The following is a 19864-nucleotide window of genomic DNA, read 5'->3' on the forward strand; positions in this document are numbered from 1 at the left end:
TATCGATCAAAATATAGTTTTGAATGTAATGCATAGTGTAGCTATGCTTTAGCAACCTTAAAGTATTCTTCCACAAAATCAGTAAACATTTGTAAGCATTTACAAATGTTTTCAGAGTCAGGGAAAAGTTAAAAAAAGGTATTATTATCCTATTATTAAGCAGCATATACCAATCAGAGTTCTTGCATGTGTAAATAAACTTCATGCCTTTCTCTTGATTAGCCAAAAAAATTCTTTTCTTTCTTTTCTCAGGTTTGCAAATATGATTATGTGGAGATTCGTAGTGGCCTTTCCTCTGATTCTAAACTACATGGTAAATTCTGTGGTACAGAAGTGCCTGAAGTTATCACCTCTCAGTACAACAACATGCGAGTTGAGTTCAGATCTGACAACACGGTGTCAAAAAAAGGCTTCAAGGCACACTTCTTCTCAGGTATAGAAAATCACTCCTGCGTATCTGTGAGTGTCTCTGAGCACACACTGACTAGGTGGAGCCAATGCTGTATTTTGGTATGAGAACGAGTGGCCTTTTGCCTTATCATTTTTCTGGTAGCATTGACTTTGTTTTATTTATACAAGCACAAACCCCTCTCCTGTCCTAAAATACTGTTCTGAACTGTAATGGCTGTGTATAGTGAAAATATATGGAATGCATGTGTATATATATATTTTTAAACAACAGCAGAGGCAAATGAACTTTGTGAGATACAGAGGGAAAAAGCTAATTTACTAAGTGTTTTTAAATTTCTATTGGATTTCTTTTATCCCAAGTTTTGTTGCTGTTTTTTCAAATCCCAGTTGTAACGTGATATGAATTACATACCATGCACACTTGTGGTTTTTTTCACTCAGGTCTCTTAATATAACACATTAGTTATGAAATTACCACTTTGTGCTACGATATTTGTTTAACATTATGGGTACTTTCTTGCCAAACTTTGCACTTCTTAATGTTTTGCAGAAGAAGAGTTTAAGACCTTGCTCTTGCAAAAGTGCGTGTCGATTGTTATGAGTGTAATTTCACTGAGGCAGGTCAGAGCGATGGAATTTTATATTATCTGAGAACATGTATAATTGAAAAACGTTAGACGTGAGTGAAGCTGAAGATGTGAGGAGATATTTGCACAACAGTGGTCTCTGCAATTATCCATTGAGGTTAGATTATAATAGTTCAGCTGTTGCAGGATACCACCTGGTGTTAGTAGTGGAATGTTGCCTAGTGATTTCCTTGTGTGTTTACACACACACATGCACGTAGGTGTGTTACGTTGTGTAAAACACCACAACAAAACAGTCCCGTCTGCCCACCTCCCCAAACTGGAAGTCATCCAGAAGCATTTGGGATTTGAATTCTGCCCCAAGTTTTTTGATAGCAGTTAAAAATCTGAATCGGATTATGTTTAGCCTGTAGTAAAATGTATTACCAGGCACTGTTATTAGCGTTTCTTTGTTAAAATATTTTATCAAAGCTGAAATGAAAATGGTATTGGTTATCTTTGATAACTTAACTATGAGCAAGTAATAAGAATTGGTATATTGTGTAAGTGACGTAGTTTGGAAAGCGAGGAAAACACCTGTCAAGACAAACAGTTTAGACATTCAATGTTTTCTCATTATGACTACTTTGATGTTTTTCTTAAGCAATTATGAAAGATAAAATAAGTGTTTCATCTCATACAAGGAAGTTAACAACCATTTTACCTTCCCTAAAACATATTATTTTTCTTCTCGTTATCACATTTCTCTGTTCATAGTCTTTCAGATCCATCTTTACATATAGTAGCAGTTTTTACTTTAAAATTGGTCTTTTACATTAGCAAGAAGCTTTCAAGGTTTACTCATTATTTGTAGTAAATATGTATATGAACACAACAGGGCTTCTTCCTAGGAACAGTTACACAGCTAGTCATTTCATATAGGCCTAGTGGAGCCAGCAGGAATTGTCACATATTTTGACTTTTTACAAGAAAAATTATTGACGTGTTCCAGTCCTAAAAATGCAAATGAAGTTTGTTACATGTTTTCAGGATCTATACAAATATGCCAGATAAGATTGGCAATAATAGCTTCATAATTTGTGTAAGGTTTGTTGTTCAGAAGTTGTATTTTGTCGGCTTGCTGAGCATATATACATTTATAGTAAAATTTTGGTTTTCTTTAAAGTGATAGTTCATTTTCACGTATTTATTTATTTATTTATTTTAGTGATTGTTTACATGATCTATTAATATTATGAGTGGGTTCTAGGAAGAAATCAGGCCAATGGTCTATGTTGGGGAGACTAGACTATATTCATGGAGTTCAAAGCATGAGCTCATAATCCTTCGGAACCATTATTTCCCTTGTCTTTTTCACTTCTGAATGAAATGTTCTTCCCCTTCTTCCCCCAGGTGAAAACAGTTTTTTCCTGGTAATTTAAAAAATACAAGTTTTAAATGATATCATTGATCACTAAAATTAATTAACCAGGGATAAATCTGGACTAATGTGTTTTTTAATGAATAGAAATGTGTGATGTGTCCTGGATACAGTATATATATAATCCCCTTCAAAGAAAGAAAGTTTGATATAAGTAGTCTTTGAGTCTGTAAGTGTATAAATTTAGTGATTGCTTCATAATGCATTTCTTTCATAATCTCTTCTCTCATTTACATACGAGTTCAGATATTTCGTATTTTATTTGTATTCTTTCTCAATTCTCTTCCAGTTTGTTATAATTTCTGGCAGATTCTACTCTTCTGTCTTAGCTGGATTTTCTCTTTTTACAGTATTTCCCGATTAAAACAGAAACTTTGTAACGCTTGTGACAAATCAAACTTCTGAACTTTAAGTATCTAAACAGAAGTTGTCATCTCAATAATTCATCAGACAAAACTCGCATGGCTGTCAGAAAACATTATAACTTGCTTACCCCTGAATTCCTTAGTATGGGCATAATATGCTATTGATCTGCCAATGAAGAACAAACTTAAAACTTCAAGTATTTCGCCTTTGGGAGTTGATAGCTGATCACAGTTCAGCTGATGAAGTGGGGTTTTTGCCTATTTATATACTTGTCTTCAGAATACACCACTTTGAGAATTACATCTGTGGAGAAATACTTAGTGCTAATGTCTAGGATACTTGCTGGGAGGCATTTAACAGTTTTATTAATTAAATCACAATAGAAGTATTTGTAAGCATTTAGCTGTAAAGACATATATAATGAAAAATATCAGTAATGAGTAAAACACTGTATCTTGCAGTCGATTCACCAGTAAAGGACACGTGCAATGGTCCGCGAGACAGGTGGGTGAGTCAGATTAGTTTGAAGATTAGAAACCGTAACGTGTTCCACAAAGCGCAGATAAAGAACTTTTCTTGCAACTTTTATGGTGGTGAATTGTGCAGCCACAGCTACAGTTGAGAAGGCATGGCCCAGCTCCAGCTCAGACGACAGAAAGCAGTTTTTGGGTAGTTGGAACCCGCTGTGATAAACTGTGAAAGCAAACAGTGACATAGGGCAACAGATGACCTGCATTAGGAAGGTATTTATGTTGATATAAGACAACATGTAACTACATTTTTGGCTGCAAAATGGTGTTAACAGCCAGACAGGTGCTACTGGAAAGTGAGAAAAACTTTTTTTCAACATTCTGTAAAATTTACATTTGATAGGACAGTTCTGAAGAAAGCTCGGTTGGGAGCCATCGCAGCTAATCTCCAGAGACACTCTTGTACATTTATAACTGAGTTTCTTGAATGAAGAGAAGACACTAGGGAGTAATGATACATTAATTTTTAAAAACTTTTCTTAAAACTTTTTGGAATTGGATATTAGGCTTCTAAATGAAAAGCTCCCAGTAATTAGGTTTTTATTCTTTCTCCCTCTCTCTTTCTTCTGTCCCTCCTCTCTCTCTCTTCTGCTCTTGTCAGAAGACCTATTGCAGTCTGTTGGGCCCATAAGACGAGAGGAGTGTAAAATAACTCCAGGAATTTACTCTAGGGAGGGAAAAAGATAACAATAATACATACATATTTTTTTCTGTGATGTTTCCAAGAAGATAGTCTAATTGCTTCTTTAAATCAGTCTTTGTGTAGTGGTATGCTTAATTCGTCACTAAACTGCTTCCATTTATCGTAAGTTTTAGAGTTATTTCAGTGTTTTAAATAAATATGATTCTTTGCATGATCATTTAAAACATACAGAGTGTTTGATGTAATATAGAAATGAGGTGGTTTGGGACATTTTTTCTTGGGTGATGATTCATTGAGCAGTTAAAAAGAGAAAGCTAGAATGTTTCTAGCCTTGAGCAAATTTGTTGTGGAGCAGAAACTCATCTCTGGTGCCATCCTGGTACATTTTTTTCCACAGACAAGAAAGCTGCCTGCAAAGAGAAAATTTTTGTTTTTGAATCTTGCAAGGACTTGATACAGGTCCCTTCAGGCCGAGTACGTATTATTCACAGACTGGTGGCCTCTGAGGGTCTCAGAGGTACGACCGTTTGTCCTCTGAATGATTCAGTCTAACATTTTGTTGAGAATGGATCTTTCCCTGTTCTGAGTACTGAAATGAGAAAAGAAAGAAAGTATCCATTCGAAGCGGGGAGACTCATTTCCATCTGTCAGCATAACAAATGGCTTTGTTTTTACACGGCAAAACATTTGTTCCTATAACTAATACAGACTAATTGTTTTTTCATGAATTTTGAAACTGGGTAATCAATTTGACAGAAAGTCTGCTCTGAATTAGGAAGTGTGAGGAAGGCTCGTTCAACAGTTGCATCCATGATTAACCACGTACAAGTGATTATTGTGGTTCAAAAATGTTCTAAAGCTGCTCCTTTCTACCTTGTGCCCATTGTTTTATCTCTGAGGAGGTCCAACATGGGACTGTTTACTTATGTACTTGTGTCTTAAGAGATTACTTTACAGAATATAAGCATATTTAATGTTAAAATACTTTTCAGTATTTTCACACAGTTTGGTGGAAGATGAAAATGGACAGGGCTTTTATTTAGAATTTGTGTACCTGCTCTGTATTTGAAAGCCTAACTTGAATGCATTTTGAGCTTGCCTTCCATTTGTTTTGTTATTTTGGTAGAAAACTACAAACTAATACTTAGGAGGGCAAGTATTGAAGAGTTTTGTTCATACTTTATTTAATTTTTGATTTGCTTGTTACTATTCTTCACTTGCAACAAGGAATTAGTTTATGAGAGTGCTTGCTTTTGCAAAGATGAAAGATTATAGATTTATTTTGAAATTAAATAGACTTACTACCTCAGTTTGGGACTTGCATTTTGGGACAAGGTGCATAAACAGTGTATTGTGGAGCTTTTATGCTTCTTTCATCATCAAAACGACAGCTAGTCTTTGGATGTATGATTCTGGGAGCTACCTATGTTTTCGACTGTTTCTTAACCTTCAAATCTGTTCATATCTGCAGAAAGCTTCCAAAAACTTTCAGTGCAAACAAATTGGAAACCTAAGGACAAAATGCAGTGGATGCTTGGTGCTGACTTGCAGAATTTATCTATACATGTACATTGTTATCATGTATTATAAGTAGAAGCTGATTTTTATAGAAAGACCTGGAAGTCAACGAGTCAAGTGTTGCATACATTTTGGTAGATAAAGTTGATGTGTATGCAATTACAGTGCAGACTTCCTTTGTTGTGTTACTGAATTTAAGCATCAGTAAAGGCAGGGAAAAAAAGCATAAGGAAGACAACGAAAAGAGACCGAAATTATCCACAGTGGCTTGTAATCTTACTGTGCCTACAAAAGTCTGAAACATCGCATGTTACCTTGTTTGGAGATAACACTCACTGCTGCTTTCCAAGGCACATGAGGCTGGAGGGGGTGAATGCTCTGCATTCCAGCCCTGCAACAACTGGAATGAGCACAATTTCTTTGCTCGTCTTCCTCCTCTCTTTTGCATGTTGAAATGACACATTTTGTAAGATACACTTTTTTAATGTGCGCGTGTTCATATATATATATATATATATTTATATGGGTGTATATTTTTATGTCTCAGGATTTATATATATGTGTCCATACATATATAGGTATATAGATGCGCATAGTTATATACACATATGTGTATATATATGTATATGTCAGGAGCAGCCTGCCTCTTAACTGGACCAGCTTCACCTAAAACGACAACAGCCGAATTGACATAGAAGGGTGGCAGCTGAGGCCTCTTGCTAGAATGACAGCCTGTTAATCTAGTTTGGCTTTTTTCCATGCAATGAATTTGTAGCTGTTTAATGCAGGTCAAATTTCCTTCCCTACTCTCTGCTTTACTTCTAACACACTAAAAGCTCTTTTGAAGGATTATATGTTAATAAACAGAACTGCATGCTGTATTGTAGATCTCCTTGAAATAACTAATGCCAGTTTCTTTTGTATGTTTTCCAATGAAATGTTTTTCTTTTTGTGATGTTCTGTAATGTCCAGATTCGTTAAAAGTAAAGCACATGGTCACTCTGCTGGGGGAAAAAAATCAACTTATTGAAAAAGTTTATGTTAAATCCTTCTTTTCTAACATGTTTAATGTGCAGAGCTTGAAACCTTGTTTGGCCTACACGTTCCTTGCAACGTACCACCATTAAATTGTGGAATTTGCATAAAGTTGGAATACTTTGTGTTGTCCATAAATCACACTACCATTGTTTACTGAAGTAAAGCTTTGGACGAGGTATTTATGAAATTTTTACCAGCTAGACCACTTGAGAGAGTAAACGCTGGTAACTGTCTTATCTCCTTTGATTTAGCTTCTTTGTTTTACTAGCGTTCCTCTGCCCTAGGAACTCCCCCTCATCTCCCAGAAAGATGAGACAGACTATTTGTGCCATGGTGCAAGGTTGCAGGCTGAGCAGCGAGTGGCTAGAACGAAGGTACCGCGAAACTGCCCCACTGAGAAGAGTGACTGTGTCTTAGCTTATCCTTTTCTGGGCTCAAACACTGTGCTAAACCTTTTTCTATTTGGTAATGAGGACTACAGCTAGCCGTGTTGCTCACCCGACCTTGCTGTGTATTTCTTAGACAAGGACGAGTGTTCGAAGGACAACGGTGGCTGCCAGCACGAGTGCATCAACACGGTAGGAAGCTATGTTTGCCAGTGCCGAAATGGATTTGTGCTACACGAAAACAAACATGACTGCAAGGAGGGTAAGTAGTAAGGTATTTGAGTGGCTGATTATACAACTGTCTTGCAGAAAGCTCTCTGCAGCTCCCCTTCCAAAGGGAAGCAAGGAAAGAAAAAAAACTTGGTAATTTGGGCTTAAACACTCCCCCACCCCCCTTTCCTGTCCCCTCCATCCCCAGCAGTTGTGCGTGGCTGGGTTTGAGGTCCACAGGAATGCAGCTTGGAAAACCTGGAAACGTTGGCAGGAAGCGCTACTTTTAATAGTGCTGTGAAGTGGAGAACATTTAAAGCTGCGATAGAGTATTTATCTAATACTGTACTAAACACAGGGATAGAGTTTCTGGAGAGAAGCCTGGTAAGGTTGTCATTTGTTCCTAGCAGTAGCAGTTAGTCTCCTCGCAGTCAGGTTGAAACTGTATGTGCCCTTTCTGGGGTTTATTTTAGGGGACATATTCAGACAATCTAAATTCTTGTCAAGTCCATATGCATCTTTCTTCCTGTTTGCTGTCTCAAGGCGTGGCTACCTCCAAGAAAACAGTAGGCTTTGGGGCTTAACTGGAATTTAGATTATCTGCAAATGAACCTCAAGTGCGCAGTATCGTGGGAGCTACTGTAACTTTTCAAGGGTTTGCTCTAGCATGGATTTAATTTGCGAGTAAAGATATGCCCTTTGTGAATCACTTGCATTTTCACTGGTGTTGGAATGATACTTGCCTGCTCTAAAAGATTCTTGTTGAATAATTCCGATATTTATAAAGCAATTTGAGATTGTTAAAAAACTAATGGCAAAATTAAACTAATTTTTCTTGCCTTTAAGTTTTAGTTCTTTGTATTTATTTACAGAGAATAAGTTGCACTTCTAGTGATTCAGTTACAATGTGAATGACAAAGCTGTTCTTTGTACATACTCACAGTTTAGTCTTAGCTGTTCTCTATTTGTATATATGTCCCTAGAAACTGTGGTTTAGAAATCAAAATGATTGCTCTGTAGCTGCAGTATGAAAATTAGCAAGAAGAGAGGAAAAATAAATTGAGAAATATCATTTGAAGTTGGAGTAGTAAGATTTCTCATATGGATTTTCATATCTATTTGTATGTAGAATGGGGGGAATAGCAAAATATTCAATTAAATTTTGATATTTATCTTACGTATATTCCTTTATAATATTTTTTTTTTCCTAAAAAAAAAGCCACCCATTGCAAACAACAGTGTATGTTTCACAACGATCAATAAACAAGCATGCTGGGTTAATTGCCATAAAGTGTTTGCCAAAGGGGAAGAACATGATTGTGCACTCTGAGGAGCGTGCTAAGCTGCCTTCCTAGAAATCCTTTCCATTCAGTGGTTCCCCTGACAAAAAAAAACGACTACTTTTCTGGCTACCTTTGAATGCAGACCCCCAGACTAACTGATGCTATCATTGTTGGCACAGCTGAGTGTGAACAGAAGATCCACAGTCCCAATGGCATCATCACGAGTCCCAACTGGCCTGACAAGTATCCCAGCAGAAAGGAGTGCACATGGGAAATCAGTGCCACCCCTGGACAGAGGGTCAAATTGGTGAGTTTCTGCCTACCCTTCCTTTTTCTGTATTGTTTCACCAAACTTGCTTCTCAAATGACTACACAATGATACGAAACTGTTACTAAACTTTACTATCAGTTTGCAGCCCAGAGGTAAACTGTTTTAAAAACCTGCTGATTCCTGTCTTTTCCTGGCCAACTGGGGCTACTCAGTATCACCGAGCTGTGAATTTAAGTTTGTGGTGATTGTAAATACTCTGGACAGCAAAGGGCAGGAGGAACACTTTCCTCCTGTCAGACTTCACTAAGTCATTGTTGCAAGTTATAAAATTTACGCAATTTTTTGACAAATAATGGCAGAAGCCATGTACACAAACTCCAATATATAGAATAAGAAAAATCGGAAATTATGCACAATGCTCTCCACACACCTTTTGCATTTCTCTTCTGCAATTTTCAAGGAGGAAAAGAAGAGGCAAACCCCAAGAATCTGGACTTCTCATTAGAAGTGGATCCAAATCTTAACATAAGTAGAAGAGCAGCCTAAGTAGAGTTAAGTGACCTTTGTGTCCAGCTGGCTGAGGACGGTGCCGGTGGTGGAAGAGAGGCTAGCAGAGCTTAGGGAGCTTTGCAGATCTACTGAGGTTACCTAGACTCTGTAGGAAGCTGAAGGCACGGACCTGCCCGGGGGGCTTTTCTGCTGTGAGATCAGCCCCAGCGTTCCTTCAGCCAGCGTACTCAGGGGACAGCCACAACCAAAGCTGGCCTTACGTATTTTAAAATCTGATAAATTGATTTAACAAGAGTTTTGGAGCAAATAAACTTGAGAGATGTGTCTGCTTCAGAGAGGTAGAAGCAATAGCCAATATTGATGCCGGGGTGAAAGGGCTATTGATATCTCATAACTTCTGACCTTAGCCGAAACTGTAACTCCTGTTACTGGTGCTGATCGCCAGAAGTAAAATGGTTACATTGTTCTGGGAGGTGCGGGGCTTGCAGAAAATCAGCGGTGTGCGTGCTCTGGCCGTTCAGAGTGTGAAAAACAGATTTTTGATTCAGGCGGCCTTCCTGCTACCACTTCTGAGCAAGCCGCCTTCATCCTGGCTGAATAAACCAAAGCCAGCCAGGTGTGGGCATGCTACTGTAAAGGCTTGTTCAGTACTTTTAACCTCAGCAGGCATAATTCCAGCATTCAGGTTTTTTCAGTGAAATATCACGTGGTCTGTTATAAAATAAAAGGTTTTTAAATTGGCTTTTGCCAATGAAATTGGAAAAATCAGACGGAATTTTACTAGATAGAATTTTCAAAAATACCTCCATGGCTCAGAGTATGAAATCCACTTTTCTGTGCGAGCCAGTAGGCTCAATCTACTAAATTCTATGGGTATAATATCTTTAAAATCTGTCTAGTAGGGCAAGATGCCACATCAATAAAATTAATACCATACTTCCACTATGGGCAAATATTTTTTCTTGGACTTTGTCCTGGTTTGAGGTAAAACAGAACCAATTTTGTTCAGTAACTTCGCTTCCCAGATTTTCATACCACATTTAAGGTTACTCCCCACGGTTTACTTAGTCAAATTTAACAAGGAAAGAATTGATTTCTTCGTGGTGACAGACCACATGAATTGTGAGGCTGTGCTTCATTTTGTGGGAGGGGTGTATGTACAGAAACTAATCTTTTGTTGTGATTGCTCTCACTCTGATAATCATTGGAAATTCTCTTCCTGACAAGGCTGAAGTTAAGCATTTGGTGTAATTAAGAAGATTATGAAAAAATGGATAAGCACTTCAGAATTTTTAAATGAAATGTGTAGATAAAGACGGCTTTGAAAATGTATGTAGAAGAGAGAGCGATTTTCATAAGCTAATCAGCCGGATGTTTATAAGAGACAGACTTAAGTGTCCCATTCAGGCAGCTATCCATAAGTGCCACCAACATATCTACTCAACTGAGTGCTATAGATAGACAGGGCTGGGTGTTCAGAAGCTATATGTAACGTTTCTGAATACCATTCCCACCAATGAGACAATCAAAATGGGGACTGTAGTCATGGCGCGGTAGGTATTCAAAAGTATTTGTCCCAGGATGGAGTGTGATTTAATTATACTACCAACTTTATTAAATCATCTGTGAACTCTGTTGGCAGCAACTATTCGGTTATGTTCAACTTCAAGGAAAGTTTGTGTCAGTTCTTCTCTTTCAAGCCTTCTCTCAGTTCACTGCTGGGAACTGGCTGCTTTGTTAAAAAAATGGAGATCATTTCTGGGTGTTTTGAAATATCAGGCATTTTGAGCTTTTAAAAGACTTAATATTAAGTTCTATTTTCCTTTAAAAAGGAAATTCCTTTGGTTCTCTTTGTCATTGCTAGAATCAATTGATAGACTCACGACAGATTTAGGACTTTTTTTCTGTTCTTCTTTGTGCGACCAAATATAACATGTACTGTCCCCCTGCAGGCTTAGGAATCCCAGTCATAAGTCAAATATTAAAAATAATAGGCGTGTCTTACAGTTCATGGTGAGAAGTGCTTCCTAGAGAGTGATCTTTTTGTACTGATGAGAAGTGAACAGAACTGATAAAATTTTCCTCTAAAAGAAAATGTGGTCCTGCAGGCTGCTCTTGGATCACATCTCTTGCTCCTGTTGATTCCAAGTTGGCTTGACTCAATTCTATATTTAACTAACTCCCTTACAGTTAGTCTCTCAGCTTTCTGCATTTTCTTTTTTTTTAATCCATCAGATTTTATTTGGGTATAAATGACAACACGTACTTGGCATCATAAAAGTAAGATGGCTGAATATAATTTAAGAGCAGAAGGAGAGACTGCTGTACAGCTGTTTTCACTGCTTCTGCAGTTTCAATCCCTTCGTATAAACCCCCAAACTGTCCTGTGAAATGAACCTACATCCACTGCATCATGCAACTCTTCACTTTTCAGAAAAGCGTTATTCTGAATATTCCAGTTTTTTGAGCAAAAGGCTTTGTGTTAGCTCTTTATATTTCCTTTAGGTCAGCTGTTAATATAAATTGCCATCACATTTCATACGGGCTGGATTCCATAAGGGATTCAGTAGGTCAGATTTGCTTTGGTATACCAGATAGAATGCATAGTTGTGATACTTGCTCAGTTTTATTCATTTAAATTATTGCTTCTTAATCCTTTTTTTTTTTTTTTTCATGAATGGTCAGCTATATCACCACTTATGGGAGCATTTATACTTAGTGTTTTTATGCTACTTTGTTGAACAAAACAGATTTTGAATTTCACCTTAAATTGTAGTTTATTTCGGAAAATTCACAAAGATGCATCTATATATTGCCTTCTCAGTGTTTACATGAGAGGACATTACTGGATATTAAGCTTTAGATTTCTTGTTGAAATTTAGCCCTGGTCAAAAAGTCTTATCTGAAATCTCTTACATATTCCCATGAAATAAATTTGTTGGTACCACTCCAGTCTTGGAACACACTCCTCCATATTTGAAAAGTATATATCAGTTGTATGTATTTTAATATTTTCTGTAGGGTATGGCATACACCTTTCGGAAATGCCTTTGGTTGGACACTCTGAGTTTGAGAAATCTAAATTCCAAAAGTTTTTAAGAGTAAGTTGGCCAGGCTCTGCTCCAAAGGACTTGAAGATTACGATTTTTAATAGACCCCAATTTGTTCTTACAAGCTGCCACTAGCACTGAGACTGAGAATCCCTAGAGCTCAGAAACTAAGACAAATGTTTTGAAATGTAGAAGAAACATCACAGATTTAAAATGAAATAAAGTTTGTGAGCCCCAGTTTGTGTTCAAACTATGGCAGCAATTTGAATTTTCTTGGGAGAGCTGAGGACAGCAAAAGTATGCTGAAGTTTTTTTAATAAATAACATGATTTTGTTATTTTTCACAATGATTTTACTAGCAAAAATGTGATCTTAGCGTGAAAGGTGAAGCCTGAAATATTGTAATAATAATAAAAATGTCTCTAGATAATAGATTAGAAAATATAACTTTCACGCATAACCATTCATGGGGAAAGGTCATTTTCAAAGGCTCCAGTTGCAGTGTGAGGTAGGTTTAAAAAAAAAAAAAGGGGGGCTGGTGCATTATGTTTGGCAGGTGTTTCAATCAATCCTCGACTATCTGAGGAACCAATAATTTCTGTCTTATTTCTGTTCTGAATAAAAATTTGGAATGCTACGAACAGTGCAAATTCAACAGAAAGGCCACCGTATTCTAGATTTAATATTCTCTTATGGATATTAGTTGCCTATAAAATCCCTTTCCAATCTCTTTCTATATGAAAGATGATGCTGTCTTAAAATTCACTGTCTTAACTGTTACTCCACTTTCTCAAAATCAGTATGTTATTCAAAGCTACGTAGGGGCAGTAATGTTAAATCTGTCAACTACATCTGCTTTGTATTCTGCGATGTACTAACAGTTCATATGTACCACATAAGTACAGTAAACACAGTACTACATTGTGTCATTTTGCCTTTTTTCCCCTCCAGGCCTTCAATGAATTTGAGATAGAACAACATCAAGAATGTGCTTATGACCATTTGGAAGTGTTTGATGGTGAAAGTGAAAAATCACCAATTCTGGGACGCTTATGTGGCAATAAGATACCAGATCCTCTTATTGCTACTGGAAACAAAATGTTTCTCCGCTTTATTTCTGATGCATCGGTTCAAAGAAAAGGCTTCCAAGCAACACACTCTACAGGTCAGAAAATCAGGATGTGCTTTACTAGTAGTTTCCCCGTTGTTCTTTAGTGGAAGATATTCAGGCATTTCTTTTATAGGAATGGGACGAGTTAACAGATAAGACAATGTTACAACTAAATCTAATGAAACCTTAAGAACAGTAGGAAAAGTCTGAGATTGCAGAAAGTATTCTCTAATATTTTAGACATTTCTTTATCCTTCTCTCTCTCTCTCTCATAAGTAAGCGATTAAAATATTTTGAAATAAAATCAGATAAAAAGAAGATATTGGCACAGACAATCAAAGAGACATTTCTTAGGATTCATGCCATTAGTTTGTAAAAGATTCAATAGCTTTTCATTGCATTTGTAATAGCAATACTTCACTGGGGCATGTGATGTACCTCCATTACTTTTCGGTTCTAACTTAAACAAAAGTCTGAGTTTTGTATAAACAGCTATTACTTTCCTGTAGAGCTAAGAAGGAAAGACGAGCCAAAGAAGAATAAGAAAAAAAAATATTGAAGACTTTCTTAGCACCTTAAGAATATAATCTCCTTCGTATTTACCTTTTTTTTTTTTTTTTTTTTTTGGCAGAAATCACTGAAATTGAAAACAGTGTTTTGCAATTGGGACATTTTCATAGTGTGTACATTATTTTTCCAACGTTGCTTGGCTTACAGTGGCCCCTAGCGCTGAATCTCTGAACTTCCAGTGCCTACTGTAAGATGAGGGGGTTTGGGTTTTTTTGCTTTTCTTCTTCAGCCATAATGTCTGTCTTTACTTTCCAAAGTTCGTTCTTATTCATCCAGTATTTGGCAATAAACATTAATGCAGAAAATATTTATAAATGCCTGTGCTAGTAGATAAGGTTTACTGACAGGTAACAGTTATTAATAGAAGATCATAATCAAGGTGATTAGTCACTGTTAATATCCTTTGATATTACCCAGAGAATTCATGAAGTTGATGCATAGTGCTCAGCTAAAAATTCCTCATATAGCAATATTAGCATTTTCTCTTTTTTTTTCTTTCTACTTTGTTAAGAGTAATTCTAAAACTTTATTAATTTAATTTCCCTTTCAGAGAAAGGCAGTAGGCAACAGTTTATGAACTATTCACTCTTCATGATCTCAGCCTGGAGAGTGAAAGCTTTAGCTACCTGTAATTCAATTTATTTTTCTTGTGGAAAGTCCTCTTTTACAAACATGCCATTGTTTGCCTTCCCTACTGCAGTAACCCCTTGCCTTACATGGAAAATTAGGTAGAAATGGTAATAATTACTCATTTTTAAATTACCTCAGGCTAAATACTTAAAGGTCAGAATTCTTGTTAGAAACAGTGTGGTAAAACTACTGTCTCATTTATTCTTCTCATTTTCAGTTTGCAGAACTGGAGCAGCCACTATGTGAAAGAAGTTCAAATGTATACTGCCTAATTTTAAGAGAGTGCTAGTTATGTTATGCCTTGTTGGAATTTACCTCATACGGAGAGATAAATATATATAAATATATATATCTGCTGAGTTTTATGTGCCTTAACTGTAAAAACTTTCTTAGCGTGTGTAACGGTGCTTTTCTGAGAAAATCTGAAGAATAGAATCTGCCCATTTTTTAAGAATGTTTTAAAAATTAGAAAGTTTGCCTCCCTAAGAGAGGACGTTTCTTTCTGTCAACTGCTGTCGCACAAACTGCTCACTCAGTTGAACAGCGCGTCAGCGGCACGTGCTTTGGGGGTACCGTTTGAGTGCGAGACAACTTGGACCTTTGCAGCCTTGTCCCGCGGTGTTGAGCCAAACTCGGATGCTCCGTGGGAATTTTGCCTCTGTGCTTTGGACACACATGTGAATGAATAGATATCTCACAGATGTATAGACAGTGGACTGTACTTCCTTATTTTATTTTTTTCTAGCAAATAATAATTGGCAGTATGCAATGGAAGTAGGCAAGGTTGTGCTCAGTCCCGCAGAGCTGTGCAGACAGACGGGGAGAGACGAGGAACCTTTTCCCTTCATTTCTGACCTCTGGGCAGACCTCACTCAGCGGAAGGACCTGTGTGCTATAACAGCAGGGAAAGAGTAACTGGGTCCTATGCCCAAAGGTGTCTGTACTGCTGTATTCCTGACATCTTCACGATTTAATGGCCTCTTATTCTAGTTGATCCTGACGATGATGTTGATTTCCCTTCTGTGACACTTTTTGGCTTGAAATACTATCCAAATACCAAATTTCTATTGAATATTTTGAAAAACAGGATAAAATTGAAGCAGGAGGGGCAATAAATAGTTTAAAAAAAAATAGAGATTGGCTAGAAAGACTTCTCCAGGTGTAGCAAAACTTATAAAATGCTGGGTTTAAAGTGCAACACAGAGATTCTGTTATATTTTCCCTCTCAGAAAAGGCATAACCCATTCAGAAAGAACTTACAGAAATGCTTGTGACAGAACATTAAGCATCATTGGTCAGAGAGTGATTTTGCTGCCCTAAGACAGGCATCTGGTTCCCTTCTGGATGGCCTCATTTATGGTGCCTGGCCTCCAGCCACTGCTGCAGGAGGTTGCAGGTCTGCTGTACGTCCTGTTCCTATTTGTCAACCCTGGGAGGTTGTCTCTAACATCAATGTCAACCTCCATTTCTTAATCTCCTCTCCTACCCCCAAATCTTGCTTAGCAGCAAGTAATGAAGTAGCAACATCCATAATGTACATCATGAAGATGTTCCAGAGTAATGACACTTGCAAGGAGAGGGTTCAGGTAGCAAGCAAAAAAGTAGCTCTGACTCATGGTACAATTTAAAAGGAATTGTATATCCCATATTGGTATGAGTGCATATTTATTTGTTTTAGCTTGGGAAGTAAAAATCTTCCAGTGTAAGTGAAAGTGAATTGACACAATGATTGGACTTAAGAAAGCCTGGAATAAAACCATGTAACTATAGGTAACCTTTTTCTTAAGAGCAGTAAAAGAAAAAAAACCAAGACAATGTCTGGGAAATTTCCAGATGTCTTCTGGTGGTCTGGGCACCTCTGGTCTGGGCATCTCAGGTGTCGCTCAGTTTAGGATCCTGTGTCGCTTCCAAAATGACTATAATAATTCATTATGGCAATGCTGATTCAAATTTATTATCTTGTTTCACTAGTTCAGATAGTGTGGGTCACAACTTTTCTCATCTGTCCAGCCTGTTAAGCAGTCAGGAGACTGCTGCTTGAGTTGCTCTTTTGTAAGAAGTTCGTAAGAAGCCTCAAAGCCCCTGGAGAGGTCAGGAAACAAGAAAGGATTTTTTTATTCCTTACCCAGTCTAGAAAAAAAATCTTTCACCTAAAGCTGTCACATCAACAGCATTTTACAAGTCAGACCTATTTCTTTACTGTCAGATGTGTACATCGTACCTACCGCAGGGCAGACCCAGCACAGTGGAAGCGCGATGGTTGGTGCAGCTCGGTTCGGTCTGGTACCAAGGCTAAGCAGTCGCTGCTGCGCGGCGCTGCTCTCTTCTGTGCAGACCCATCACAGCCCGTCCCACACGTCCTAATGCAGCGCTGCATCCTGCAGGCTGGATGTAGGGCTTTTGAAACTACAGCTGAGTCCTTAAGGAATTGAAAATTTGAACTTGTAATTTCTAAAATCAATACCTTACCCTAACGTATAAGGCTATAAACCATGGGAGAAGGGCAGAGGAAAGGGAATTGTCATTTTCTGCCGTTGCTAGTATGGCTACAACTTTCCTTTGAACTCCTGTCCACTCTAGCAAGCAGCGGGAAACAATGCAGACAGTCCATTAAATGTTTCCTCCTTAGCAGCTGTTCTGTGCCTGCAGCAGGGAGATGTTCTTACTGTTGGCAACAGTCTAGTCAAAAAAAAAAAAGTAGTAATTGAAATCAAGAAAGGGGGAAAAAAGGGGGGAAAATCAGTAAATTAAAATATCAATGAGAAATATCTGTTTGAACTACCTCATTTGACAAATTTTCTTTATCATGTGCTCTTATCTGTTCTTTGAAAGCAAAAAAAATTGAAATTTCAGATTGAACAATAGATCATGCATAATGGATTAGTCTACTTACACAATTTTTATTTCCTCCTTTGATTCCTTCATTTTCTTATTAAAAATAAACACCGCTTTTTAAAAAATAAGGATTTGCTCGTTACAGTCATTAATTCCCAGCTGAAATGTGACTCCTCACAGTATGACATTGCAATTGGTCATGTTTAGTGTGGGCAGAGTCCACTGAAGTCAAATTCAAACTATCAGTTCACCAAAGCTTAGAAATGATTGAATCTTGCAATTTGTTTCAGGTTGTTATAAAATGATCAATTTATAATAGCTACATTTGATTAAAATGCAGGTAGAACTATCTGTTCATTTGTTTGTAAAAATTGAGTCTAGACTCGTGAGTTTTTGGTTCAAGCTCATTTGCACTTGGTGTTTTTATGGGTGCTGTAAGGGATGGATCGTTCTTGATGAGGAACCAGAACGAAATTATGCTGTTTTCATTGAAATCTTTGTAGCTGTAAAGAAAAAAGCCTCCACCCATTTCTTGGAAACATAATAAACAATGCATTTTTTCTTTTAAGTACAATTTTCCGTCTGTTGTTAGTTGCATTGTCATAGAACTTTTAATTGACAAATGCATAACACCTATATGTTTAAGTTACTGGAGAAGCTGAATTCACTGGCTATTTAGGATAGAATATTAGTTTTCATTATAGCTGCTGAAAATATTTAGAAAAGATAAAGTACTAGCTGCTGGTTTGTTGGGTTTTGGCATGTTTTTTTTTTTTTTGTTCAGCTCACTTTCAGCAACTTCTGTTCTCCTTCAGCAAACTGGCTAATAAGCAGCTTATTGGACTATACAGTAAAGTTAATTTATATTTAAATTACGAACTTTTTGAGCAGTTATAAACAAGCTTTAAAGCAACAAATACATTTTACTGCTGTGTACAAATAGAGGCTTATACTGAAAATCCTGCTTTGGCATAGGGCAAGGATCTTCAGCTCAGGACTTGCTTCAAGAGCAGGCTTTCAGGTACAAGACTTTCTCTGGTAGTAACGGCTTTCTCCTGGCCGCGATCTTTTGCAGAGAAAGACCTGTTCCCGTCCATGAACTATGCAGCAAACAAGCTAGTGAGCTTGGCAGTGGTGTTTAGTATTGAGCTGGCTCTCAAGGCACTGCATGATGGTTAAAGCTGACACTCTGATGAAACACGAGACTTTTGCATGTGATCGCTGACTACATGTATGCGAGAGCGGATCCTTCCGTGCCACTTGCAAAGTGTTGTTAACCCATGTGGAAAGGCTGTCACCGCTGCAATGTGGATGCCCCACTTACAGCACTTGCCTTGATGGCCACAGGCACCTCTCTCAAGTGACTACCTGAAGAATGTCCTACCTCTCAAACCACATTCCTTACAACTTTGGTGTTCCCTGCCTTTTGGTCTTTCACTTGAAAATTATGAAATATGCTCAAATTTCTGTAGTTTATAAAACAGAGTTTATTATATAGAGAAAATTCAGAACGATGGATTTGTATTCATAGTGGGTAGTACTTCACTCTACACCTTGTTTGATTGACCTGCTTGCGGCATAAAAATGCACTCAGCCTGAATAAGGCTGTGTATCTATAAAAAGAAAATGCTAATTTGCACTGAATAAGCTTCTTCATCTTTTTTTTTTTTTTTTTCCCCTCTTTTTAGAGTGTGGCGGTCGGCTGAAAGCTGAAACCAAGCCCAAAGATCTGTACTCACATGCTCAGTTTGGCGATAACAACTATCCGGTTCAGGCGGACTGCGACTGGCTCCTGGTGGCAGAGCGCGGCTATCGAGTCGAGTTAATGTTTCAGACTTTTGAGGTTGAAGAAGAGGCAGATTGTGGTTACGATTACGTGGAGCTCTTTGATGGTCATGATAAGACAGCTGTGAGACTTGGTCGATTTTGTGGATCTGGGGTAAGTAACCAAGTACTAAAGTTTTTATTTTTATTTCCACAACAAAAAGAAAAAGAAAGACAGGGCAGAGGAAGGGAAGGGACAAGAAGGGATGAGGTTCGGTTACTACACCTTATAATGCAGATACTAGATTATCTGAGCTAGATTTTTTTTTTTAATATAAATTTGAATTCTTGTAGTAGAATCGTTCCCTTGACATATTTTCAACAATAAATATTCTTCTCCAGTTTTTGATGAAAGTGTTGTAATCTTATGTTAAGATTTAGGTAGCAGACAGTGGAATGTTTAACAGCACCTCAAAAAAAGTTAACAGTATTTTCCCTTACAGCACTGGTGTTGAATATTACCACATCAAAATTCTTCCCATTTGAATGAAGAAGACACGTTTTGCAAGGGTAGGGGAGCTTGAGAAGCATTTATAATATGCTGATCTACTACTTAAGTCTGATTTTAGGAAAAAATGCTCCTAAACTCTGTCATTAATATGGGCCTTAAGAAAGCCCCATCACCCCAAACGCATCTCTGACACATTTTAACTGGACATTGGCCAGGTGAC

The 19864-nt window shown here is 37.5% G+C and overlaps 1 protein-coding gene across 2 annotated transcripts in view; it reads left to right on the forward strand.

The window, feature by feature from the left end:
* TLL1 (tolloid like 1) overlaps positions 1-19864 on the forward strand; it is a 140933-nt gene that overhangs the window by 119774 nt on the left and 1295 nt on the right. Inside the window, exons 16-21 of one of the 2 annotated variants that reach the window (XM_082482561.1) lie at positions 253-433; positions 4355-4474; positions 7036-7161; positions 8572-8699; positions 13175-13388; positions 19058-19308. In XM_082482561.1, coding sequence (XP_082338687.1) covers positions 253-433; positions 4355-4474; positions 7036-7161; positions 8572-8699; positions 13175-13388; positions 19058-19308 — 1020 coding nt within the window. The remainder of the gene's footprint in view (positions 1-252; positions 434-4354; positions 4475-7035; positions 7162-8571; positions 8700-13174; positions 13389-19057; positions 19309-19864) is intronic. The other variant, XM_082482562.1, reaches the window with a different exon arrangement.

This window comes from Vanellus vanellus, assembly GCF_965231255.1.
Source record: "Vanellus vanellus genome assembly, chromosome: 4".
Taxonomy (NCBI): Eukaryota; Metazoa; Chordata; class Aves; order Charadriiformes; family Charadriidae; genus Vanellus; species Vanellus vanellus.